Source organism: Raphanus sativus, chromosome 8 (genome assembly GCF_000801105.2).
Source record: "Raphanus sativus cultivar WK10039 chromosome 8, ASM80110v3, whole genome shotgun sequence".
In the NCBI taxonomy this organism is placed as follows: domain Eukaryota; kingdom Viridiplantae; phylum Streptophyta; class Magnoliopsida; order Brassicales; family Brassicaceae; genus Raphanus; species Raphanus sativus.
In genome coordinates, this window is record NC_079518.1 from 4,287,025 (window position 1) to 4,312,725 (window position 25,701).

Consider the following 25,701-nt stretch of genomic DNA (forward strand, 5'->3'; position numbering starts at 1 on the left):
TTTGCGATGATTTTTGTATCAAACACGAGGCGATATGGAAATGGCTTCCAGGTTTAAAGATTCCTCGGGAGAGGATATTTACCATTTTTTCTTCGTCTCGAGTTTTTCTGAATACACTGTAGTTGACATCGCACATCTCGTCAAAATCTCCCCTGAAATCCCCGTTGATAAAGCGGCCTTGCTCAGCTGCTGCGTCTCCACTGGTAAAAACTACCATCTTCATTTCATATTCTTTTTAGGGTTTGATTGTGATATTATAATTTTATCCAAGGTTAAAGCGTTAACGGAAGTAGAAATTAAGGGTTGGATAAATATATATTAAATTAGAAGTTAGATAATGGATCGTTGGTGCGTCACGTGGAAACAGGAGTTGGAGCTGCATGGAAGGTGGCTAACGTGGAGGAAGGTTCCACAGTCGCTATCTTCGGCCTTGGGGCTGTTGGACTTGCGGTACACCTTTTGTCTGTATAAAAACATAAGCTACAACATGAACGATTAGTAGTTTATTTGCGAATCATAGTGTTCTATGATTGCAAAGACTAAATAAAAAAATGAATTATTTGTAGTTTATTTGCGAATATGTATATAGTGTTCTATGATTGAAAATACTAAATAAAAATAATTTGGTAAAAAGGTTGCAGAAGGGGCCAGGCTACGTGGGGCTGCAAAGATCATCGGTGTAGATCTCAATCCAGAAAAATTTGAAATAGGTATGGTTGGTCTATTATTTATATGTTTATGTTATATCTTTATCATTTAAAACACATACAACCACCACTGTTGTTGAGTAGGTAAACGATTTGGTATCACGGACTTCGTCAACCCTGCTTTATCTGAAGAGAAAAAGATTAGCCAAGTTTGTCAATTTACACCTTTTTCTATAAAGTTTTCGTTTTTTATAGAAATTAATTTTACATTTTCTTTTTATAATTATGGGAAAAGGTTATTAAAGAAATGACCGAAGGAGGAGTTGACTATAGTTTTGAATGCATTGGTTTAACTTCCTTGATGGAAGAGGCTTTCAATAGCACACGCACGGTACGTTTTTACCGGTTAGACGGTTTCTGTTTGGTTGACCATCACTCCATGCTAAATCGTAATCCGGTTTCCTATTGATTCTTTTTAGGGATCGGGTAAAACGGTAATTTTAGGAATGGAAAAACATATGTTGCCAATAAGCTTGGGTAGTCATGATCTTCTCAGAGGCAGAACTGTATGCGGAACTTTATTTGGTGGGCTGAAACCTAAACTTGATATTCCAATTCTCGTGGATAGTTATTTGAAAAAGGTAATAAAAATGAATCTACATACAAAACAAAAAGTTGTAGTGCTTACTTATTTTTCAAACCAGATTATGTACAATGGTGGTGATGTGATTTTATATTATTATAATTTCTTAAACTGCAGGAACTTAATCTGGACGGTTTTGTTACACACGAGTTAAGCTTTGAGGAAATTAACAAGGCTTTGGACTTATTGGTGAAGGGAGAGACTATCCGTTGTGTCCTATGGATGGATAAGTAATTGGTTTCCAATCATAATTTGAGCTGATTGTTGTTGGGAACAAAAAAAACTGTATTCAAAATTTATCAAATGTTATTTCCTTTGTTGTGAATTTGCTGCTTGTATTGCTTTAAATATTTGGTAGAAGAGAAACACAATTTATATCTTCTTTAAAGGTTTAAGGTATATAGTAAAAACAAAATTCCAAAAGAAAAAAAAGTAAGAAGTAACCGAGCATGGAAAATATATTGGGCCTAACGAAGATTCACAAAATCCAGGCCCATTTTATGCGAAAACAAAACACTGTCGTTTCATATGTAAGTAGGAAAGAACCAGACCAGATAGAAGTCGATCATGATGAGAACGTAAACATAACAATTATTAGCTCTCGAGTGTTGTGTTTATCATCACCTGAAGATTCTCTGTCTTCTCCTCCGATCCTCGTCGCTCTCTCGGTCCAAATGGCGGAAGCTGTGTCTGCTAAAACTCCGTCTCTCTCCGAGGTATTATTCTTCACTGCCATTTTCAGTTTTTGGTTTTCATCCGAATAGTCAGCTGATCGTTTGTGTGTTTCTCTCTTTGTTAGATCTGATTCAATTCGATTTTTTTGATGATTTATCATTGGAGAACGAGCGGAAATTAGATTCCTTTCTCTATTCATTACATAAAAAAATGGATTTAATTTTGTCACAACTATGATACATAATGACTACGTAATTTCATCACATTAATAATATGACATGTTGATGTTAAAAAAAAAGGATTTAATTTATCTTAAAAGATTGGTATCGTTTGGTCTAACAATTTATTTTTTATATATGGCAAGCAATATCATTTGGAGAATGAAGTGAAGCAAGTTAAAGAGGATCCTAGTGACGAAAACACTAGTGAGGAGACTCCTGATGATATCACGGTAATGTAGAGAGACTAACTTTGAATCAAAGTCTTTGATGCACTTGTTATTTGATTGATTGATTGAGTTGGCTCCTGTTGTGTTTTTTTTCTTTTTTGTTTGTTTGTGTCTTTGCAGCTTAAGACAGCTCCTGCTGATTTCCGTTTCCCGACCACAAACCAAACGAGGCATTGTTTCACACGTTACATTGAGTATCACAGGTGAAAAAAAAAAATAACGATGTTCTTCTGTAAATTTTCCTAAACTGAATCGGTCCCTCCTTATCTCTAAGTCTTTGTGATTGATTTTCAAATCTCCCAGATGTGTAGCTGCTAAGGGTGACGATGCTCCAGAATGCGATAAGTTTGCAAAGTTTTATCGATCTCTTTGCCCCAGCGAATGGGTATATATATATATACTAAGTATCCTTCACCTCCTTGACTATCTTGAGATTTTTACAAGGTGTCATTAAAACTATCTTCTTGTGTGTGTTTGTACTTATAGGTTGATAGGTGGAACGAGCAAAGAGAGAATGGAACTTTCCCTGGTCCTCTTTAAGACAACTCCCGCTTGATGAATGATGAATAAGCCCATCCCATCGTCCTCTTTTGCTGTCTGCAGAATTTTAATAAAATGTGAGAATTCAACAATTTTTTTATTACCTCAAATTTTTTATTTTTTATTTTTTATGATCAACTCAAGTTTTGAGGATCATCCAGTTCTTCTGTTTTGTTGTTCTTCCTGATCAATATGCTTTTGCACGGCGAGCTTCAATTTTTAGTACCGGATACATATTCTTTAATGGTTCATACATAATTAGTATTCTAATCTAAAGAAAAATTGGAATGATTTATAAGTTTTATCTCGTATTTATTTGGGCAATACTTCCTTTATTATTATATGGAGATAACGGATGGTGAAAGATAGTGGAATCATGTTGTAAGAAAGTGATATATCAAATCGTTACCATAACTGTTTGATTACATCTGATTCAGTCATCAGAAGTAATTTTCATTATATAATGCTCTCTAACAGTTACATAATTATATGCCTATAGCTATCATCAAACTTGTCCCCAATGGCAATAAGCATAGGAACATGTCCCACAAGGCCTGTGAAATCTACAATGTCATGTCACATCGTCTCACTCTACTGGAATATCTGGCAGAGACTCTGGTGACCAAGATACAAACAAACAAAAACACATTTTTCACCTGTCCGGAGAGATGGTTCTCTGGTGGCCAAGATACCGGCCATGCCCTTCAACAACTCTCGCCATGTTTCCAGTAGATGATGGAATATAAACATCGCTTTTGATGGAAACAATATAATCAGGTGCAGCCATATTTGAGTTGAGTGGTTCACAAAAGGCTTAGGCTCTTTTGCTCAAAACAAAAAAAAAGGCTTAGGCTCTTCTTTTGTTGCCATTTTTATTCTTCATTATATCTAAAAGGGTTAAGTCTTTATTGGAACCCATTAGTTAATAATAATCAACCAAAAGCTTCAAAATTTGTAGTAGTACCTTGCTCATTAACATGGAGAAACGAGAGCCTAGACTGGCTAGCCGAGACTCACCACCGTAAATATCTCCAGCACCTGGATGCCCTAATTTTAAAATAGTTTAGTTCTAATAATTGAATAATTGGATATCCAATATATATAGAAAATAGAAACTAGTCCATATACAGTGAAACCTCTATAAATTAATAATGTTAGGACTACACCAAAACTATAATTTTTTATTAATTTATAGAGATTATTAATTTATCGAGATATTAATTAAACCAAAAACTCAATTTAGGACTATAAAATTATATTAATTAATAGAGATATTAATCTATTGATTATTAATTTAAAGAGGTTATACTGTATATCACTATTATGAACCTCTTTTTTAGGTAATACCAATTTGAATACATTTATAGATACAATAATCAAACAAAAAGATAAAGAGAAAGCTGCAAGATACTGAATCTAAACACAAAAAGTTGCTGAAGAAAACAGTATCTTTCTGAAGTATTTTTTATATAGATATAATGAAACTTCTCACAGACGAAGTTTGATTCATGTCTCTATAGACTTTTCTTTTTCAACTTATATCTTTTTTTTATCTGAAGCGTTTGGGGGACGGGGGTGGGGATGTTATAGTTATATTCTCATATCTTTTTTCAGCTCATATATCTATAGGCTTTACTTTTTACTTTTTACTTTTTCTAATAATACGTAGCTCTACTTTTTTTGTCTTTTAACCCTGAAAGTGAATATTAGGCTTCATGTTCTTTGATGGGTCTTCATAATAATGCCAATGATCATCATCTCCTTTCTTCCATGAATCCCAACGTACCGCTGATTTTGTGTCCTAATAAAGAAATTCAGCTGTACGTTGGGATTTATGGAAGAAAGGAGATGATGATCATTGGCATTATTATGAAGACCCATCATTGGCATTATTATGAAGGTACGTTGGGATTCATGGAAGTGGATTGCTATTATTCTCACTGTAAATTCGTACAAAAAAAGTTCTTTTCGTTTTGACATCCTATCTCCCGAAGAAAGAATTTTTTTTATCTTATGTTTGATTTTGGAGAATGGGCTTTTTTATGTTACGCAAATATTTAGTTTGATTTAGCGCTTACTTTAACTTAGCTGAAAGCCTGAAATACAGACTTCGCAAAATAATTATAAGAAGGTTTATTTATATTGCGATTCATAGTGTTGTCTATTCATATGGTTCATATCTCGAGGTGAATAATTGATGCATGTTTGTTTTTTTTTTTTTTTTTTTTGATGCATGTTTGTTAGAGCATCTTCAACCATGACACTAAATTTGATGTTGAAATTACACTAAATTTGGTGTTTTGGTGTCAAACATTTTTGGTCATCTCCAACCATAACACCAAATATTACACCAAAAATAATATTATATTATTTGATATTTTTTATTTTAATATTTTTTTAATTTTAGTATTTGAAATTGATAAATAATTGTTTTATCACACTTTATATTATATTCGTTAATTTTTCGTAAAAATACATTTTTTTTACATTTATATGTTATTGTTTAACAATATTATACATGTATTTAATGTACATAAAATACTATATTAAAAGCTACAAAACACTAATTATGAAAATCAAATAACGTAACAATATATTTATTTTAATAAATTTGTATTAGTCAGTAATACATGTTTAACTATATTATAAAATAAAAAAAATATTTTTCAAGTTTAGTGAATTTAATAATATTAAATATAATTTAAATAAAAAATTAGAATCCAAATTTAAAACAAAATAAATGATAATAACCATTTAGTGATTTCTTATTTAATAATAAAATAAAATATAAAGTTCTATGATATTTTATTTTCATAGCATAAAAATTATAATTATAACTTAGTGATTTTACCTGAAATCAAAAGAAAAATATTTGAATTATGTAAAAATAATTAAAAATATAAATAATACAATATATTTATATTTAATTACAAATTTGAAATGTTAATAATAATAATTGAAACAAATTTAAATTAACTAAAAATAATAATTGAACTATATTATTAAATGAAAATACAATAAGATATGAATATAAATTATTTGGTGTGGTGAATAGTGTTACACCAAATTTGGTGTAACACTATTCACTCTACACCAAATTTGGTGAGATAGTGTAATTTTTGGTTTTCTATTGGAGATGAAATTACACCAAATTTAATATTTTGGTGTTCCATTGGAGATTACCTTATGGTCGGCTACATGATTTTTATTAATAAAGATCACCCTCTTATAACATAATGGTAAATCCTTAGCTTTGGTTAAAGGATTCAGAGTTGTACTCACACACTTTCAAAGTTCCAATAGAGGATTTAAAGATGCAAACATTTTTGAAGAAGAGACCGATCCATAATCAATTATTACGTGTAATCAACGTTAACATGTCACATCAAGAACATTAGGCAAGTGTGTAGTATGACCATTAGCGGCCAATATCACCAACCTGTCGACTTAGGGCACCCACAACGCAGAGCACGTCAGGCTCGATAACCAAGAAAAAAATTTGGAATATTTTATTTTCTTTTTTTTTGTTCGAATTAAATAAAAAAAATTAACAAATCGTGGACCGCTACGTGTAGTGGGATCCGCGAACAGTGACAAACTTGCAGAAGAATTGATCCTTACGGACTTTTGCGGGCACAAAAACCTAAAAACTAAATATTATAATATTTTCTTTTCTAAGAAACATTGTTAAAAACTAGCGTTGGACGTGCTCTTATAAACCATTTATAAAAATTCAACCCTTTTCTACAAACAGATATGACATAGAGTAGCGACCAAAGACAACTGATTGATTTACACGAGACAAAAATGCAACTTCTAAATACATTTAAGGGAAAAGGAAACATTGGAAACTAAATAATTTAAGCTATAGCTAAATCATTACGACTCTTCTTGAATCCTTCGTATGATTTGATTCACAGCTGCTGCAATGTCGTCCACGGTACTCAGTTGGCTTCCTTCTTCAACCTGAGCAACCCAGTTTTAATAAAATAGAAGTATATATAACGATTCTTGGAAAAAGTCAAAGCTGACAAAATAATGTAAATTTTATAATAAAATTTATATTTTGTTAAGAAACGAGATATGAAATTCTCCTGAAACAAGTGGTGGCCTCACTTGGTTGTCCGTCCGTACATATTGCAACTACAATCCTGTGACCACTAAACGTCCACACTACAAAAACTAGTATAGAACTCGTGCATATAGATCGACACAAATTCATGTTTGTTTTCTAGGCTGGTCCCCTGATTGTTACATTTTCTTTACATACATGCACCATTATGATACTCAAATTACTTTAAAATAAATAATTAAAATAAAACTGGAAAATGTATACGTACCTTGACGCTGATGGAGTAGAGAATCGAGTTGTCGAGAGTGGTGACATTAAGATGAAGAAGAGTGAGTCTTAGGCTCTGTATCGAAGCTACAAGCTTAAGAAGCTGCTTTGGCTTTTTCTTCACCATTATCTTGATGTTCGCGTGGCCTTCCGCCACCGTCACTTCTATCTCCGCCGGCGAAGATGAGCCTTCCGTTATTAATGATGACTTTGTCGAGTATTGAGGGAAAGAGAAAAAATCTGAGAAGGGATCCACTAACGAGCTACAGCTAGTGTTAGCTTCATGGGTTGTGGTCGTGATCCTTTTAGGCTCCATAGATTGTAAGATGTGCTCCAATTCCTTCACGTAATTAATAGCTCCTCCTACTATCGATGCTTGATCTCCCTTTACCACAAGAATCCATATAATTACATTGGCGTTGTATCACGCTATAGTTGCATACAGGTTTAGGATTGTTGTTTTTGTTAAGAATTATAACATCATTAACCAAAAAAAACATCATAATATTCTAAGTCATTCTCTCTTGCTACTTTTTATAATACGTTTTTTTTTTAAAAAGATTATAAAAATACTGCAAAAAACCTACCTTACAAAAATCACTTTTTGGTCAAAAACATACCGCATAAAGTATACACATATATGTAGGTATACAAACGCATCCCCCTTGCCTAGAAAATGAGTTTTAACTTTTTTGTTAACTGTTATAAAGCTAATTCTCATACTTGACCACAAAAATGAGTTTTTGTCTTTTTGGTCTGAAAAACCTCAAAAGACGCAAAACTAAGTACTATGCCAAGTAAGTAAAACAAGGACAACCTATGAACAATAGTGACCAAATAATATATGTCATAAGTGTGTGGGTAATTAAAGACTCAATTACCCTTTGAGCATAAGAGGTAGGCATTAGAGAACGGAGCACGGCTAGGTACTCGTTCATCTGTTTTCGGCGATTTCTCTCGACGGCGATGTGAGTCATTCTCTGGTTCTCGATCTCTTCCACGTTCTTGTTGCTTCTAGTTCTCCTCCTCTTCCTCCTCTGCTGCAGAGGAGGAGGACTCTCCATTTCAATGGCGGGAAGACCAAGTTCTTCTTCCAAATAAGGAAGTAAAGGGTATTGATGATAGTCTCGCCATTGACGATCTTGCTCCTTATCGTTTTCCAAGCTCTGTTCTTGCCCTAACTTGTTAATGTTGTTCTTCGTGTCTTGAGCTACTACTACCTCTTCTTGATAGTACAGATCTTGGAACGTGAAATCTTTGCAAGTGGAGAGGTAATCGAGTGGATCTTGCGGGTATACAACAGACTCTAAAGGCATTTTTAGCTAGAGAATGTTGAAAAGATAAAATAAGATATATGAGAAAAACGGGTTGAGAATCAAGAGAGGGAAAGAGAATGAGAGGATAAACAATTTAGACAGAAAGTTTTTGTTGCTCTCCTTTATCTTGAGGGGGAAATAAAGGCAAAACGATTAAGACCCACTAAAGGAAACTAAGATTGTAGTTAATTATATAAAGATTCCTTTTAAATTGATTTTAGAAATTTGTCCAAAAAAAAAAAAAAAATTGATTTTAGAAAATATTAAACTCTCAAGAATAGTCACCGGCATGGAGGAATATAATATAGAGTGAAAGAGGGAGTATGGAGATCAAACAAATTTGTGTTTGTTTATTGTGGCTCTTGCTGTTCGGTCGATGGAGAGAAGCTTTGTGAAGAGTGTTTAGTTTTGTTGCTAATTCGTCAACTTTTGTTTTGTCAACAATCAGTTCATCAATTAATTTTTCGTTTTCTCAACTCACGTTTTTTTACCTCCGATTTGTTGGTCGAAAATTCTACGAGAAAAACCTTATGTTTTCCATCCAACTTTTTTTTTTTTTTAAGAGAGATGTTCCGCAACCCGTAGACCCGTAGACACTTCCGTAGCTTTCCACAATCCATAGGCCCGTAGTCACTTCCGTAGCTTTCCGCAATCTTTAGGCCCGTAGTCACCCTTGGCCCGAAACCAGCCGTTACTAATACCCATTACCCAAGGACCCAACATCAATGCCGCGCTTAAATTTAAACTTGGGAAGGGCGTAAAGCATTTCATGGCCACAAAGAGTATTCGAACCTGGGTTCTTATCGGCGTTGGAACTGTCTCACGACCACTAGCCCACCACCTTGTGGTTAACTTTTTTTTTTTTTGAGGAAATGTTTTCCATCCAACTTCGTGAACTAAAACAGTTAATCATCTTGAATTTATGGTCACTACTCTCTGTTTCCAATCCAAGGGGTCTCTCTTACTAGGAGAATGTTAGTCAGAAATACATTTATAAAGAAATACATTTATAATGATTCTTAGAATTTTAAAGTTTTATAGTTATTGGCTGATTCTAACATTTTTATAAAAATCAAATATTATTGTTTTGATGATTTTTAATGACATATACAATCTATTGTTATTTAAAAAGTTTGAGTTTTAATGATTTTATAATTTTATCAAAATCTAGTGTTATTTGGACTTATATTTTTAACATTTTAATTTATAAAACAAAACTTTCAAACTACTGTATTTATACTTAATACTCTTAAAATGATTGTAATGGAATAGTTCCATAGATTTTATAAATATTAAAAACTCATTATAACTCTTTATAAATTTAACAAATCTATAGAGAAATTGCTGTGTGTATATAAATATTAAACATCATATTAAATTTTGTAACAAATAGTATATTATCATCTATGATAAATTATTTCCAATACCTTTTAATTAATAGTAATTTTATTAACAATTTTTTTTTAAAAAAGTTACGTTTATAATTTTAACTTATAAAATGAATAGAATCGCTGAAAGAAAAAAATGAATAGAAAACGCTAGAATATTTTTAGAACATTTTTTTTTACTTCGCACGTGTGATTTGTAGACCACAAGACGTCAAGACCAAATAAGAGATTCTATTTGCAGGCTTTCGGTCGTCTAGCTATAAACATGTTCGATTTAACATAGATAAAAAATAATACATATAAACTAATGGCTTCGTATTTGTTTGAACTTACAAAAATCCAAAATTTATTATCAGATTATAAAAATAATCAACCAAAATAAGATTTATTTTGGCCGGTGGATATCGCATAATGCCAGGTTTAGCAAATTTGTTTTCTGATAATATGTACATTTGTTTAAAATCAAGATGTCCACTTGACATGTAAGAAATTGATAGCACATGTTGTGTATTAAAACCTTCGTTAACAGAAACAAAATGTTATCTATTTTAAATTAAGTGGCATCTTTCTATTATTCTTATCTAATCACTTTGTAAAAAAGGTACTATAATCAAAATTAATTTTAATATGAATAAAAAAGTTGGAGAATTAAATAGATATGACTAGGGCTGCGTTTTGTAGTCAAATTGGTCGGACACTTGGGATCTTAAAATCTGAACCATTTTGTCTCCAAACAAAAAATCACATGTGAACATAAAACTTGAGGACAAAAACTTCATGAACATACAAAGAATCTTATTGCATGCATTTAAAATAAATATAAGCTCCAGTAATCTTGTCTCCTTTGAATCTGTGTACCTAATGTTATACATATATCATCAAAACAACTAATTATCTAAATGTTTTATTGGTTAACTATCATCTAAAAATATCTTTCGATCATCCTCTGTGTTAGAACAACTACATATATTTTTGATCAGTTTGTTCATCATTTTACTTATTTTTCTAACATTAAGAATATTTCAGAACTATGAAGAAATCCACAAAGAAGTAATGTGGCACAAGATGAATTTTCACTCTGGATATTCAAATGAGACGTATATTTTTAATCAGTTTGTTCATCATTTTACCATTGTAGATGAATGATATTTATTTTGTGTTGATCATATGAAAGTATTGTTTTCGTTGTTGATGTTTAAAGTGAAGTTTAATTTATGAAAAAGGGTAAGAAAATAAGATAAGAAGCCATGAGCATACGTCCAGAAGAGTCCATGTGACTTCACAAGCTTCTCTTTTATTGTCTCTCAGGTACTTTCCCAAGAACACAGCTTCCAATTTTCCAATGGGCTTGTTTTCTTATGTCATCCTCCGAATCATTCCCCTTATCATTGTTACATTTTTCCCCTTCTCTTCTTAATCTTTGTTTTTATTCTATATTATCAAAACCAAATTGATTAATTATAAGCATACGTTACATTTATATACTGAATTTTCAGCATAATTAAATAAAACTTTATAGAATAACAAACAAACAAGTTAATCGAAAGATTTATATATATATAGTCCTTCATTATGTTAAATATATGTCTCAGACTCCACTTTCAGTTTATTATGATGGATGTTTCCTATTTTTGTTTGCAAATATTGTGACTATATATTGATTGTTTAGGTAATTTTGTCATTTGAGAGATAAACTCTCCTGCAATATTAATATGAGTAAACTTGTTGAAGTTCGGAAAACCAAATAAAAATGTTTTTGATAGTTTTCTAATTACAGAAGAAAAACCCAATAACAGTGTCAAAAATAGGAAAGGAACGAAGATTTTGGGAGAAACTATACCTCTTCTCTTGCTTAGGTGAAATGATAGCTTTTTCTGTCACATGTGAAGATAAGAAATCTTTGATATTACTTAACGCAAGTTATTTTGTGATATATTCATTAATTAAAGATATATACATTCTTGGAAGGACACTAGCCAACTCTTGATCCATAGACTGGATATTTTTTATGAACAGGGAGAAATACTTATAATACCGTTGATCCATAGACTGGATATTGTTTATGAACATTTTGTCTTCAGATTTACAGTGACTTCCTATATGACCACTCATGTTCTAGTTAGTACCTTCCACTCTAGATTACATGACATATAAACATGTCTATAAGGACATCTCAAATGGTACATTATAAATCATCTCCAATGATACTTTATAATTTTCATTCTAAAATAATGCAATTTTATTATAGAGTTGTATTTGCTTTAATTGTTTATTTTATAATAGAATTACACTATAATAGAGTGAAATATAAAGAAATATCGTTTTACTCCAAATATAGAGTTAAAAAATATTCATTTATATCTCACTGTATTATTAGAGCAATTCTATTATAGAGTAAATCATTGGAGCAAATGCAACTCTATAAAAGAATTACACGAAGAAAATTATAGAGTGTCATTGGAAATAGTCTAATTCTCTATATAATTTACTCCAAAATCGAATAACTCTATTATAGTGTTGCATTTACTCCAATGATTTACTATATAATAGAGTTACTCTATATATATAGTGAAATATAGAAGAATGTTGTTTTTTACTCCAAAATATCATTCCATTATAGATTAACTTTATTATATAGTAAATTATTGGATCAAATCCAACACTATAATAAAATTATTCTATTTTAAAATGAAATATAGAGAGAGTTATAATACACTGGAGATGTCTAAGAAATAACATTTTCAATTCAGCTAATAAATTGTTTGACTACTCAGTTTTTAATCGATCTCAAATCATCATATAATTTGGGAAACTAAAGCCAATTAGTTGACCAATGGGATTATGGTAACTTAAATCTAAATATCTTTAGCACAAATCTATAGAACCATACACGAAAAAGTTTAGTTACAAGTGGATGTTGCAGCAACAGTTCCCGGCATGAGACTTTTGCTTTTCGTCATCTGATTCTTATTTTTTAAGTTTTTCAGTCAAGTTGTTTTTGGGTTTTAGGGTTGATGTTTTTTTTTTTGACTAAAATTTTAGGGTTGATGTTTCTATCTCCAATGATCCATTTAAGGCTTTAGGTTGTTCTGGCTTGTGTTTTGTTTTCAACTTGTTTATTGTAGCTTCACAAAGTTAATAATGAACAAAATTGAGACGATTAAAGAAGAAAATTTCTCTATAAATCATGAAAAATGATATATCGTTTTTTTTGTAATATTAGAATGATTCGCATGTTTGTGTAGGTGCAGGTACGAAAACATTTAGTTATTTACCTTTGACTCTAATAAGATTGTCATGACACTGTTAATGTATCATTAACATATATCTATTCTATTTCCAGTGTGAAAAAATCATTACTTTTTCAGTTTTTATTTATACTCCATACTTTTTGTAATAATTTCAAACAAATATTAAAGTGTTAAAGAAAATAAAGTCAAGTAATTCACATAAATTAATTATAAATATTGTAATTTTTTCCACATAGATATGCATGCGCGTATCAAATAGCCATTGTATATTTTTTTCCTATACCATCTATGTTAATTGTTTTCTTACTGTATCGATTCTAACGTGCTCAAATTTATAAATAATCTGACCCACTATGTTTCTTTTATCTTTTGACTAGGCTATCGCTGTTGCTATATTTAGTTTATCACTCCCCTCCGAGTACTTATGATAGGTGTCAACTTATTACTTAGATAATACTGGCTTTTCTTGATTGTTCAATGTATTTCCGTGATCTTTGGTTTAGCAATATTTTATTGTCTACGTAATAATTTAAACAAAATAGGTTTTAAACAAAATAGGGTTCATCAATGATGTCAAGAATTAATAACTGTCAGTTACAAAAAAAAAGAATTAATAACTGTAGCTACTAAACTAGTAACATTACTTAATTCAATCATTTTTGGTGTCTGAGTACAATAACATGAAAACAAATAATTTTTGCCGAAGGACAGCTATGTCGTCTTCGATAGAGCTTTGACAAAATACATAAAATTTAATTATGATAAAACAAACTAAAACATTTTAGTTTCTAAATACCAACTAACTTATTATAAATTGGTTGTATTTATTAAACACGGCAGAATATCAGATTTCTCTAAACCTGAACTCTAATTACGATTAGTATAAAACAATCTCCCAGTCGGTAATTTTTTATTTATACACAAAAATATAAACAGATGACACTGAGAATGCAGTAATTTTGCTAGCGTGTAACACGTTGCAGGTTTTTTGGTTGTCGTATATTTCAGACGCCCACTTTCTTTAGTTCTCATCCCATGTCTATTTATTTTAAAACTCTAATATATTAGAACATAAAATCTGTAGTGATTTTATTTGTTCCGATAGTGAAAAAATGCGATTGTTTAATACGTTTAGTAAATCAAATGATTTATGAGTCGTGATGCTCTCTGGCCACAATTTTGTCGGATTTGTGGCAACTCTTTTTGGTAAAATGTTCAAGAATTTTTTTGTTAAATATTGTGGCAACTCTTTTCGTATTAAACTTAAGATCTCATTTTTGTGACTGTTGTTGTCAGTAGACTCATATTTCTTCTCTACCAATAATTGGTCCATGCTTTGTTGAAAATTTCTTAAAGATTTGATCACTGGTTCTGGGTCACATACATTATATTAAACTCAAAGAAGCTTTACCTTTAAGTTCTAAGAAAAAGAAGCTTCACCTTATAAATAAGTTTAAAAAAAAAGTTCAAGAAAACTGCTCAAAATGAAAACAAATATATAGTTTATTTTTCGAAATGAAAACAAATCTACAGAAAAACAAATCTATGCGCGCGGGGCCATCAGTTGAAAGATATTAACACGTTTTCAAGGTTTAGTTCAAAAATTGTTGTGTTGGTCTGGTGTTCCAACTGCATGCAGCTATTGCTCTCAGTAACTCTAAACAATAAAAATTGGAAGTTGGAACTATTACACAATTACTAATACAGAACTTGAAATGTTACATCAATAACAATAAAATTAATCATCCTAATAAAATACAACTTTAATATACGTTTAAAATAAAATTCCTTAACTGGTAGTAAATGGACATTAATCAGTTTAAAAATAGAAAAAAAATCGACTAGCATATGGTGCAACCGTAAATTCCGCTGCCCTAAATTCATACATGAGATAATAATGTGTACTTGTCCGAATCAACTCCTCATCAGATTTTCATACCATATCATTAATTAGTTCTGCTAATATCAATAGACGATAATTAGAATACATTGCGATATATATACATCGTCAGCCCCAACTTGCATTCCACACGGCTAGGAGGATCATACCTGGCGTGTATTAAGTTATTTCCCTTTTTTTGTTGTAGTTGTTAAATTGTAACTTCATTTGACAAAACGTTCTTTGTTTGTAGAAAGAAGTTGAAAACCTACACATTTGCCTTCTTGATAAAAAATTTAAGTTTAATACTATGAAGTAGGGTTTTCTCTTTTTTTTTTTCTGGTAGAAAAATTTACAAGTAGTGCACAAAATAGTGACACCTCCTCACATATTTTAGAACTGTAAGAACTACTATAAAAAAAAAAGAAAGCAATGGTTTCTGATTTGGAGAAATCTTGGTAAATGAATCCAGAATGCCATTAAGATTACAAATAAAGAAAGGCAAAGGTCTATCATCAATCGTTTGTGGAGAATCACAAATGTCTTAATAAAATTGATATGCTAATTTAGAAATGATGTGGCACCATTAAAATGCATTTTTATTGGTGTATTAGTTAATCCGATGTGGACACTTTAGATGTTGAGGAATAAGAAATTTTAGTATTGGAAGATACCAATAAATGTATATATCCAAAAATAATATTTTTGGGAGTATATTTAATTACAAAAGTATAGTTTATTTTAGAAAATCTACAACTATCAGAAAAAGATTCTTAAAATATTTAATCCTTACAAAAAAGTTTGGTGGTATTTTTAGTATTATTTTGTTTTTTTATTAGTAATATTCATGGTGTTTTAAAAAGCTGTGGTAATAGTATACTATATTAGAAATATGTATACTAAAAAATATACTCTTTTCATGACCGTCAATGCAAAAGTAAAGACACAAAAAATGACAAAAATATGAAGATGGAATTTGATAGTGACAAAACAAAGCTGCATTAATAGCAGAAAAAAAAACTAAATCAATACTTTCTTCGTTTTCATAAAGTTACATACTCTAAACAAAAAAAAATGTTTCAAAAAAAATATTTTATATTTTCAATACATGTTTTATCTACTAATTACAAAATTCAAAAAACTTAATTGCACTTATTAGATTTTTATTGGTTTAAAACTATAGAATAATCACAAAAATTATGAATATATAAATGAAATTTAATACAGTATGTTTTATTAATATATGTGAAAACTATAAAATATGTAAATTTCGAGAAACGGAGAGAGAGTAACAAGGATAAAAGTGACATTGGTGCCAGTCCTATATAAAAGACGCATATATTACTGCTGGCTCGTGTAAACGCGATTTTATATAATTTTCTAATTAATTATATCTTGAACATGAGATTGTAAAATCTAACCCATGTTCTAAAACGCGGGCGCGTAGCCGATTAAACGTCCGTGTAGGCGCTCGGCGCGGGTCTTCCGCCGCGATTTGGGCCAAATCGGCTCCAAAATCGGATTACCCATAAAACTGCACTTAATTTGCCGTAAACGGGTTATAAAGCAAGCCCATTTCGACTTGAATATTCTGAGAGACCTAGTCCGTGTATATATAAGGGACCTCAACACCTCTTCTCCTCTTAGTTCGTCGATGTTGGACAAACTTAAGTTGTCTTAAATTTTTTTTTTCTTAAATCGCACTAATAAAAAAGTATGAAAAACCCCACTCAACGAAGATTCGAACCAGTTACCTCTTGAAATATCAAGCGCACCCCGAACCATTGGACTATGAATTATGATGCATTTATGTTTTGTTTTCGCATAGGTTATTATATATACGTATATGTATAATCAAAAAGTACAAAATATTACTCCCCGAATACTCTCCGATTAATTTCCGATTAGTTGACAACTCGCTAGGCGTACACTCACCGTCCGACTCACGCCTAGCGCAATTTTGAACATGGAATCTAACCTATTTTCCAATACGATGGAGAATTTAATCATTTTTTTAATTTACAGTGTAATTGAGTTTCCCGAGAAAACCGGGGATGTTGGTACCTAAAATTCTGGGAAATGTTGTAAGTATGCTGTTGGTGTTACTCGGTGACTTCAAGATTCGCTTCGAACCATTTACGTTAATTCTCATGATTCACCATTTTTAACTTACCACTCTGCCATGTCACTCCCTATCATTTTACTTTCATCAGTGTTTGGCCTAATTGGTTATTTTTGTCACAGACCTACTGATTTTTTTTTTGTCGTCATACAATCAGGATCAGTAATCAACAATGATATCATTCGCCCATTACGGAAATTGTAGGGCTGTCCTGTCCAGAGTTTGAGCTTTCTAAAATACCGTGAAAACAAAATGTTAAAAAAGGTTCTTAGACAAATTAATATGGTTTAGACAAAGATATTTAGTCATATACGTGACAGTGCTCAAAGCAAACTCTCCGTTTACTTCTTGTCAGACATTATGAAATGCACATGAACTGCTCAACTGAAACATAAGAAATAACAAGATGGTGCCATTCATCGCTTGACTTTGCTAGCACGTTGAAAACAATGAGAACAGAACAACACATAGTTAGAGTCAATCATTCAACATGCAAGAGTTCTTTTAGTGATCAAAACAAGAATGCCAAAAGCTAAGCAAATATGTAATTATTTTGATTAAATCTTATAAACACATAGTCACTACATATAACTAAACTTAGCTCTGGTCATTTATGATCTGCTTGACATCTCAGGGATGGTGGAGAAAGACAAATGCCGACCTCTCGATGTTTCATCAGAAGAAAGCAGCAAAATATAATTTGGAGGACGGACGGCACAGGGGACATTTGAGTGGCAGTATGCTATATATACTCTGATTGTTTTTTTTTTTTTATAAATTTTATCGGCTGATCCGGTCGGTCCCGAAAAAAATGCACACATTTAGTATTTCAAAGTGGAGTAGTCCGAAGAATAGCATGGATCGATCATCTGTTGCGGTCCAACCATGTAATCTATTTGTGTCGAAACCCAAATTTGGACTAACCAAGTAATGATAATTTAGTTTAAAAAAAAAATCGAACCTAAAACTAACGTGGATACAAACAAAACTCTAAGAGATCACTTGTATCCACCAAACTCTAAGAGATCACTTGGTTCTACTAGGACACCACCCCTTGGTTCTCTTATTGTTTTTTCCGTAGCAGTTACGTGTCAAAATTGAATATATTTGGTTTACACGTGTTGACCGGTTAAACTAGAACAGGAGAGATCCAATTTGAGCCGTTAAAACTCTTATACTTAGTTACTTACTCGTCACCGAGATGTGTGAACAGGCCGAGCTCATTGTATCTGTAAAAGACGTTGATTGGGTTCTAGTCTTATAGATTATAGGGGACTCTGACGAAAGTACATTGTTCCTTAAGTATATGCTACACTTGTGTTGTTCAAAAAAAAAAATGCTACACTTGTAAACTTATGGCCACATATACTGAAACATGAACGAAAACACCCACGATGAATGCTTATTAATTGTTGACAAAAGAAAAAAAAATGCTTATTAATTAGCTGAAACATGGATAAAACTGCTGGAGCTAAAGATGTCGATCAAGCTATCTACTATGTGGACAAGGAGCCAGAGTAAAAGAACCGTAGAGCCAAACAAATCAAACCGGATGAATTACTGATTTTGAATTTCTTTCTTTAAGAAAAGAACTGTCAGATTTTTTTTGGACTTCAGTCAGTGTGTAACAAACCACTGAAAAGCAAAGGTTTAACAATGGCTTATTGTCTCTTACAAAAAAAAAGCCATGTCCTGCAAAGATCATTTCATATAAAAAAAAGAAATGTAACAACTCTTGTATCAAACACCCATCAATGTTTGGGTTTATCCTCAAAAGCTTCCTCGTTCCCTTTACTCTTCCGCTACCTGGAATCAATCAATCTAATTAGTATTTTTTTTTTTTTTTTTAAAAAACACACTCAACACACCCAAAACTGTAAAGAAACGTAACAACTCTTGACCATTTGGTATCCTTTAGGCTTTGAGAGGGACTCTTAAACACACACACCAAAGACTACTTTTCTTCGTTTCTCAGCTTCGATTCTTGATTCTTACTATTATCTACCTAATCACTAATACTTAGGACTAACCTGAGATACAGAAGAAGAAGAGGTCTCTGTACTGTTGGGAGCTACCAAAGCGGAAGAGGATGATGCATCAAAGACGCGAGAACAATCAGTGTAAGCAGATCCAATACCGAGTCCAGCACCAAACGCAATCGACGCCCATCTCGTCACGGGACTCCCTAATGCCAAACACACAAGAGAAATTGATTAATCATCATAATTAAAAAAATCATAATAACTGAATCGGAAAAGTGGAGAAAAGAAAAATAACCGAACTGAAGAAGAGAAGACCGGCGAACGCGCCGCCGAGGGAGGAGTAGACTACGCGACGAGCGGTGAGATCGAGACACGCGTCCCATTTGGTGTCGACATCATTGCTTTTCTTCTTCTTCTCCATTTTTTCGCAAATTCGATTCTATTTTTTTTTTTTACGATTTGGTTTCTCAGAGAGTTCGTTCTTTTCCTTCTTCACTTTTTCTCGATGTCTAGAGTTTGTTTTGGGTGCCAGGCGAAGAATCACGGGCCAGGGTATGGGCCGATTCTTTTATTCAGTATTGGGCCGCATAGATTTAACATTTTTATTTATTTTGGTGTGCGACTGAATCGTTTTCATTGATTTTAATTCTTTTTATTTTTATTTTTAAAGTAAGTGAATTTCAAATAACAAAAGTGGAATTGTTGAACAACAACGAATACAAGGTGGAACTAATAATGATAATTTTAATTATCCAGTAATCAGATGTTTAATATATTGATCTAAATATGTAATATCAATTATCTTTAAGGCAAAAAAGTTTAGCTAAAATGTCTACTAGATGTGAAATGAATTAGGCAATTCTCGTTTTGGTATCTAAACGCTGCATTTGGATGGTAATACTCAGATATTGTTCGTTTGGACACACTATTATAACAGCATCTGTATACAATATCTATATGCAAAATTTATAATATCTGATTACCTTAGATATTAGAGATGCAAAAAAATGTAGAGTTTGGATATTTTACATATACATCTAAAAATTCAAAAGACCTAAATATCATTAGCAAAATATAAAAATTAGCTAATTAGCTATTATAATTATTATAATATTTTCATCATAAACCATGTTTTCTTGTTGATACAAAAAAATTATTTTTTAATAAAAACCGAAAATCATATTTTATTGCTAAAACTGTGAAATCATAATTTTTTGTTAAACCGGAATTATGGTTTTTCTGTTAAAACCATAAAATTGCATTTTTCTACTAAGTACAATTGCTTTTTTTTCATTGCTTATAATCTTCAAATGAAAAGATTGATGAAAACCGAGCGATTTTTATTGGTTCAGTGTTTTTCTAGTGTAAAAAAGTTGGTTTCACATCTTTAACAAAAACTCAAAAATTATAATAATCTCTCCACTACAAATTTACCTGGGTGATGGAAGTTACAGCCATTGGCGAACGTACATTAGGACTTACGGAGTCACGTGCCCCCTACTAATTTTTGATTTTCTTTAAGCATTTATGTTAGAACTATCTCAATCTCTATAAAAGTGCCTCCGACTAATTCAGACTTTATCTTGGTACCTCCGATTAATACATGTCCTAGATCCGCTCCTGGTTACAGCTGCAGTTCCATCATCCCTAGGCCAACTTGACGTTAGTGATTGGTTCAACGTTCATTCAAAGGATATACTTGGAATAACTGTCGTGTTTTTCTTTAAATAGTAGTCGACTACAGATACGATCTTTTTATTTTGCATGTGTGTATACGGCCAACCCTAATATTTGGATTTTCTTGACCATGTTACTGAAACGAACATTCAATCCATAGTTAGAGAGACGAAGACTTAGTGGTCCATGCACAGCTCAGTTGTTCACAAGAGGAATCGGATCCGGAACCTTAACGAGTTCACCGCCTTGGACCCCATATCTTCAACCTTGTGCTAGTTGGCAGATACGTGTTCCCGACAAGAACCAAAGTTGGACCGATCTTTCTCCAAGTGGAGTAATGATTTTCTTCTTTTGTAATGATTAATTTTTAAATACATTCATCATTCTGATTGGTTCTCTGCAGTCTCGAAATCAAATATTCCTTTTGGCTCTTCCTGCTGTTCTTTCAAGGAAGAAAAGACTTATTGGCATTATACACAATGTCGATTTTTCTTTCATTTTTTTTGTGAGAAATATACATAACCATTAGCAAAAAAAAACCACACAAACCAAATGTGTAATTAACACAAACAAAACCACAAAAGACAAATCAAAGTATAAACCCATTATAACTTACAAGTTAGAACCACAAATATAAACAACAAATCAAGGACGTTAAAACTTACAAGTTAGAACCACAAACTATGATATGAATGTCAAAAAAAGAAAACTTCTTTTGTGAATTCTTAGACTTGGTCTACTCGACGATACACATACAACTTGGAGATGAACAAGAACGCAATGAAAGAAATGGCCGTGAAAGCAGCCAGCAACAAGTAAAAGTAATCAACATGGGCTCGGTTCAGGTTAGTGTTGAACCAGTTTTCTCCACCGTTTCTTCCGGTAGCCCAATCAATCACGGTGATGAGCAAACCACTCAAGAAGCTCGAAAGACCCATTGCACTCAAAGAAAGCGAGAGTCCAATGCTCCTTAGCTCCGTTGGGACTTGGTCGTAGAAAAACTCTTGAGTTCCCACCAAAGAAAACACATCGATCATCCCGAGCAACAAATACTGAGGAGCAAACCACCATATGGACATTGGAACCGTCACGTCCGGCTTGTCCACGAGCCCGTGTTCCCTAGCGATATTCAGCCGTTTAGTTTCCACCAATGCAGCGAGCACCATGTTGAAGCTCGAAAGCACCATTCCAACTCCTATTCTCTGGAGCATTGTGATCCCAAAAGGCTTTTTGGTGATCATTCTAGCTAACGGTAGAAACACATGCTCGTAGAACGGGACGGAGATGAGAATCGATACACCGATGAATGACAGCAGAGAAGCCGCAGGAATTTCCAAACCCGGTAAGATTCTTCTGTCCACCGTAACACCTTGCTTAGTGAAGAATGTCATGAACTGAGCATACGGAATCGTGCTCACCACCGATGTGATCCATATCGGAATAAGCCTCACCAAAGCCTTCGCGTCTTCCACATCCCTACCACTACATGGCTCTGCACCGTCTTCCCTTGCAATCATCGCTTTGGCTAGGAAACTTTTCACACAATATACAGAAACTCATACTCAAATTAAACCAAACAAATGCTAAACAAAAATTCAAAATAATTACATTTTTTCCCTCTGTTTTCTTAAAAATGTATGTTTTTGTGCGTTTTACATATATTAAACGCATAACTAATTTTATACTAACATTATTTTAATAAGCATAATTATTTTTAAGGTAATGTGTTAAAAAAGTGTTAAAAGCATAATTAATTTTTAGATTTTTTTAAAAAAATTTATCATTATTAACTAATAAAATGCTTAGAAAACATGAATTTTTTTTTGAATAAAGTTTTTGTAAAAAAAATTTTAACTGTCTAAAATAGGGTGAGAATGCAACTTACTCGAGCCGACCGCTATGTTTCTCAGACGGACCATCCTCCAAAAGACCTTGTCCTAAACCCGAATCCGTTAAACTCAGTTTCCGGTTTTTAAACGCCACAAAGAAAACTCTACCGATTCTTGCAAAAGCGTTATTGCTCTCCTCTTGGTTTCCCTTAGGGTATCTGTAGGATTTTCTCCCGAGCAAAAACATAACAAGAGCCATAACCATGAACAAGCAAGGGATCCCAAACCCAAACGCCCAGCTAACGTTATCTTGCACGTACGCAACCACTATGATCGATAGACTTATCCCAGCAGATAAACTCAAGAACCACCAGTTGAAAAACGATCCTCTCGAGATCACTTCCTTTGTATCTCCCGAGTCAAACTGGTCCGCGCCAAACGCTTGAACACATGGCTTGTGTCCTCCCTGTCCTATCGCGACAAGATAAAGAGAGCAGAAGAAAAGTACGTTCACCGAGAAAGAGGGCTTAGCAGAAACATTGATGCGCTGCTCTGACTCTCCCGTAGGGATCAAGGAAGCTGATAATGTCAATAGTCCTAGTCCCTGTAATAAAATTTCAATTCCGGTTCAATTCGTACCGAAACTAAACCCGGTTTATTTTTAATTTTTTAATTTTGTACTAACCAGTATGTAGATGAGGGACGCTGCAAGAATTGTACGGTAACGGCCAAGATAAGCGTCTGCCACAAAAGCTCCTAAAATAGGAAGCATGGAGGCGGTTCCCGACCACGTGTTCACGTTGACGGCGGCGGTTGCTGTCGATTGTCCGAGAGGTCCGGTTAGGTAAGTTATCAAGTTGCAAGCTATTCCAAAGTAGGCGAACCTCTCTGCAACTTCAACACCTGAAAAGCAAGATTCAATGAGTATTTATGAGCTAAGAAAACAGAGACAAAACCGGAGTTAGATTCTTCACCTATGATGAACCAGGCGGATCTCCATCCGCCGGTGGATGATTTTGCGGCGGGACTTCCACGGTGGTCGACGGAATCGCTGACGTAATCTTCAAGAAGTGAAGCTTCTTCTTCAGGTTTGTTCATTGTTCTTGCCGATTGTGAGATTTAGGAGATCTGAAACTTTGAGAAAACGTGGAGGGTTGCTTGACCTTTAAAGATTAATCTTGTTCATCACTAATGAACACGATGTAATTAGTTTTATGATATTTTCTTCGTCAATTTATTAGATAGGAATGTGATAAAGGAACGTGTACGTTCATACTATTCTAAAGTGACACCCAATTACTATTTATTTTATTTTGCATGTATTTTTCTTTTATTGAAGAGTGCTATACGAGCCATGTACTTTTTAGCTGTATTTTCTTCTAACAGATATTTTCTTGTCGCATTTTATTCAATTGAAAGTCAATTAATTCAACTATGATGGTGGCTTATTGGCGCACGACTTCTTATTAAGAATCTAAAATCAAGAAACATACCACCTATGTTTTTTTTTGTAAATTTAGTATAACTTTTTTTTGTCAACCAAATTTAGTATAACTACTTGTACTAATTGTTGTTGTTCTAATTCATTACTTATATTACAATTAGTGTTTTTGAATTTTCGGATTATATCTTAGTTAAGGATTTAATTTAGTTTATCATTTGAAATTTATTTTGATTGTAATGTGAGAATTATTGCTCATTTACTTCTTGTTTCCCCGACATTCTTTCCAAGTTGCTTAAACTTTGAACGATGATTGCATGTTCTTATCCTCTGTTTAGCTGTCACTTTATCTGTTCTTTTTGGTTACAAGGTTAGATATTTCCACGTGCATATCAAAATCCACGTCCAGACAAAAAAAAATATCTATGTCGAATTGGTTAGATTTTGGGCTTTATCTGTGTGCTTCTACTATTTTTTCTTTTGGATCCTTTTTTTTTGTGTCAGATCAGCCAAGTTGTCTCGATGGCAGAATAATTTTAATATTTGAGTTTTCTTGTTTGAAATGCTCATTTGATTGTTATTTTGTTTTCAAAGATACAACCTTATCGGCTGTGTATTGCGCCAAACACATAGTTGGATTTTGACTGTTACTTTGTCTTTCATGAGTTGTGTTTTTGGCTGAAATGTGTTGTGTAAAGTTGTAATTTCTAAGATATAAAATATTTAACTTTTTTTTTGAGAATTGGCTTCTATTCCACATTTTATCAATGTATTTTTGATTTTTAATGTGATAGTCATGTAGGAACAAAAAAAAGATAGCTATGAATACTTCTAGCTGATTCGTATTCCGTGATCATGTTTATTTGTTTTTATTGTAGATTTGTTTCTTGATGACCTTTCTAATGATTTTTGTATGATTTTTCTAAAGATTCATATAGTAAAATGTTATTAATGAACATGTTTACGAAAACATCTCACGTTCTCAACCACCCTCAAAGTCTCAACACCAATTAAGTGCATTGCCGTTGGAGAAACAAACCGAACAGAATGATCCAAGACGAAAAGAAGGAGTTGGAAAAATAGCAGATATATATCCATGCGGATATGCGATGGAACTTGGGCTGATTGCTTCGTCTAGTGTACTCAAACATGCTGATAATTCTGAGGATCTGATGAAAGCAGTCGAAGTGGTTGAAAAGAGGATCCGTGTGATCAGAGAGAGAATCCAGGATTTAGAATAATATTCGGAAAGTATATAGCCCTTTACAAGATTAATGTGTTGAATGTTTTGTCATGATTTTGTTTTGAAGGTTTAACAGATGATGTATTAATCTCTCTGGTCTTCTTGTCAGGATCAATGTATTCGTTTATGACATGTTTTATATTTATGAAGATCTTCCTTATTCAGTTTCCTTAAATATATATTTTTGATGAATTGTTGTAATATAAAATTAGAAGAATAAAAACTCATGTATTGTAACTTGATTTTATTGATTGTCTTACATATTTATGTTTTTTATTTTA

General features: G+C 32.5%; 5 protein-coding genes across 17 annotated transcripts; 2 read left to right on the forward strand and 3 right to left on the reverse strand.

The window, feature by feature from the left end:
• Positions 1-11: 11 nt before the first annotated feature.
• On the forward strand, positions 12-1,685 carry LOC108820837 (alcohol dehydrogenase-like 5; the record flags this gene model as incomplete). Its single annotated transcript, XM_056993277.1, is given in 7 exon segments — positions 12-203; positions 368-450; positions 635-710; positions 792-856; positions 943-1,038; positions 1,127-1,288; positions 1,408-1,685. Coding segments are annotated over 7 exon segments (791 nt in total), but the record flags the coding sequence as incomplete, so codon positions are not given.
• Positions 1,686-1,849: 164 nt separating this feature from the next.
• Positions 1,850-3,162, forward strand: LOC108821269 (cytochrome c oxidase subunit 6b-3-like). The gene is made up of 5 exons (XM_018594317.2): positions 1,850-2,006; positions 2,330-2,416; positions 2,534-2,616; positions 2,717-2,798; positions 2,900-3,162. The coding sequence occupies exons 1-5, from the start codon at positions 1,965-1,967 to the stop codon at positions 2,951-2,953; spliced, it is 348 nt and encodes a 115-aa protein (XP_018449819.1). The 5' UTR covers positions 1,850-1,964; the 3' UTR covers positions 2,954-3,162.
• On the reverse strand, positions 2,449-8,810 carry LOC108819329 (transcription factor bHLH94). Of its 13 annotated transcripts, XR_008937221.1 has the most exons (5): positions 8,174-8,810; positions 7,294-7,677; positions 3,918-4,000; positions 3,610-3,705; positions 2,449-3,010 (listed from the first exon to the last, which is right to left on the reverse strand). XR_008937221.1 is itself a non-coding variant. In XM_056991594.1 (4 exons), the coding sequence occupies exons 1-3, from the start codon at positions 8,606-8,608 to the stop codon at positions 3,956-3,958; spliced, it is 855 nt and encodes a 284-aa protein (XP_056847574.1). In that variant the 5' UTR covers positions 8,609-8,810; the 3' UTR covers positions 2,449-3,010; positions 3,918-3,955. The 13 variants fall into 13 exon arrangements, 11 of the variants coding, with proteins under 11 accessions (XP_056847574.1, XP_056847569.1, XP_056847573.1 ...); XR_008937220.1 differs by having other exon boundaries at positions 3,610-4,000; XM_056991594.1 differs by lacking the exon at positions 3,610-3,705 and having other exon boundaries at positions 3,918-3,991.
• Positions 8,811-18,791: 9,981 nt separating this feature from the next.
• On the reverse strand, positions 18,792-19,725 carry LOC108820782 (MICOS complex subunit MIC10). The gene is made up of 3 exons (XM_018593788.2): positions 19,531-19,725; positions 19,279-19,433; positions 18,792-19,054 (listed from the first exon to the last, which is right to left on the reverse strand). Exons 1-3 carry the CDS (start codon positions 19,649-19,651, stop codon positions 19,040-19,042), a joined length of 291 nt encoding a protein of 96 aa, XP_018449290.1. The 5' UTR covers positions 19,652-19,725; the 3' UTR covers positions 18,792-19,039.
• Positions 19,726-21,575: 1,850 nt separating this feature from the next.
• LOC108819276 (protein NRT1/ PTR FAMILY 5.15) lies at positions 21,576-24,027 on the reverse strand. The gene is made up of 4 exons (XM_018592278.2): positions 23,711-24,027; positions 23,422-23,639; positions 22,793-23,340; positions 21,576-22,440 (listed from the first exon to the last, which is right to left on the reverse strand). Exons 1-4 carry the CDS (start codon positions 23,832-23,834, stop codon positions 21,633-21,635), a joined length of 1,698 nt encoding a protein of 565 aa, XP_018447780.1. The 5' UTR covers positions 23,835-24,027; the 3' UTR covers positions 21,576-21,632.
• Positions 24,028-25,701: the final 1,674 nt, after the last annotated feature.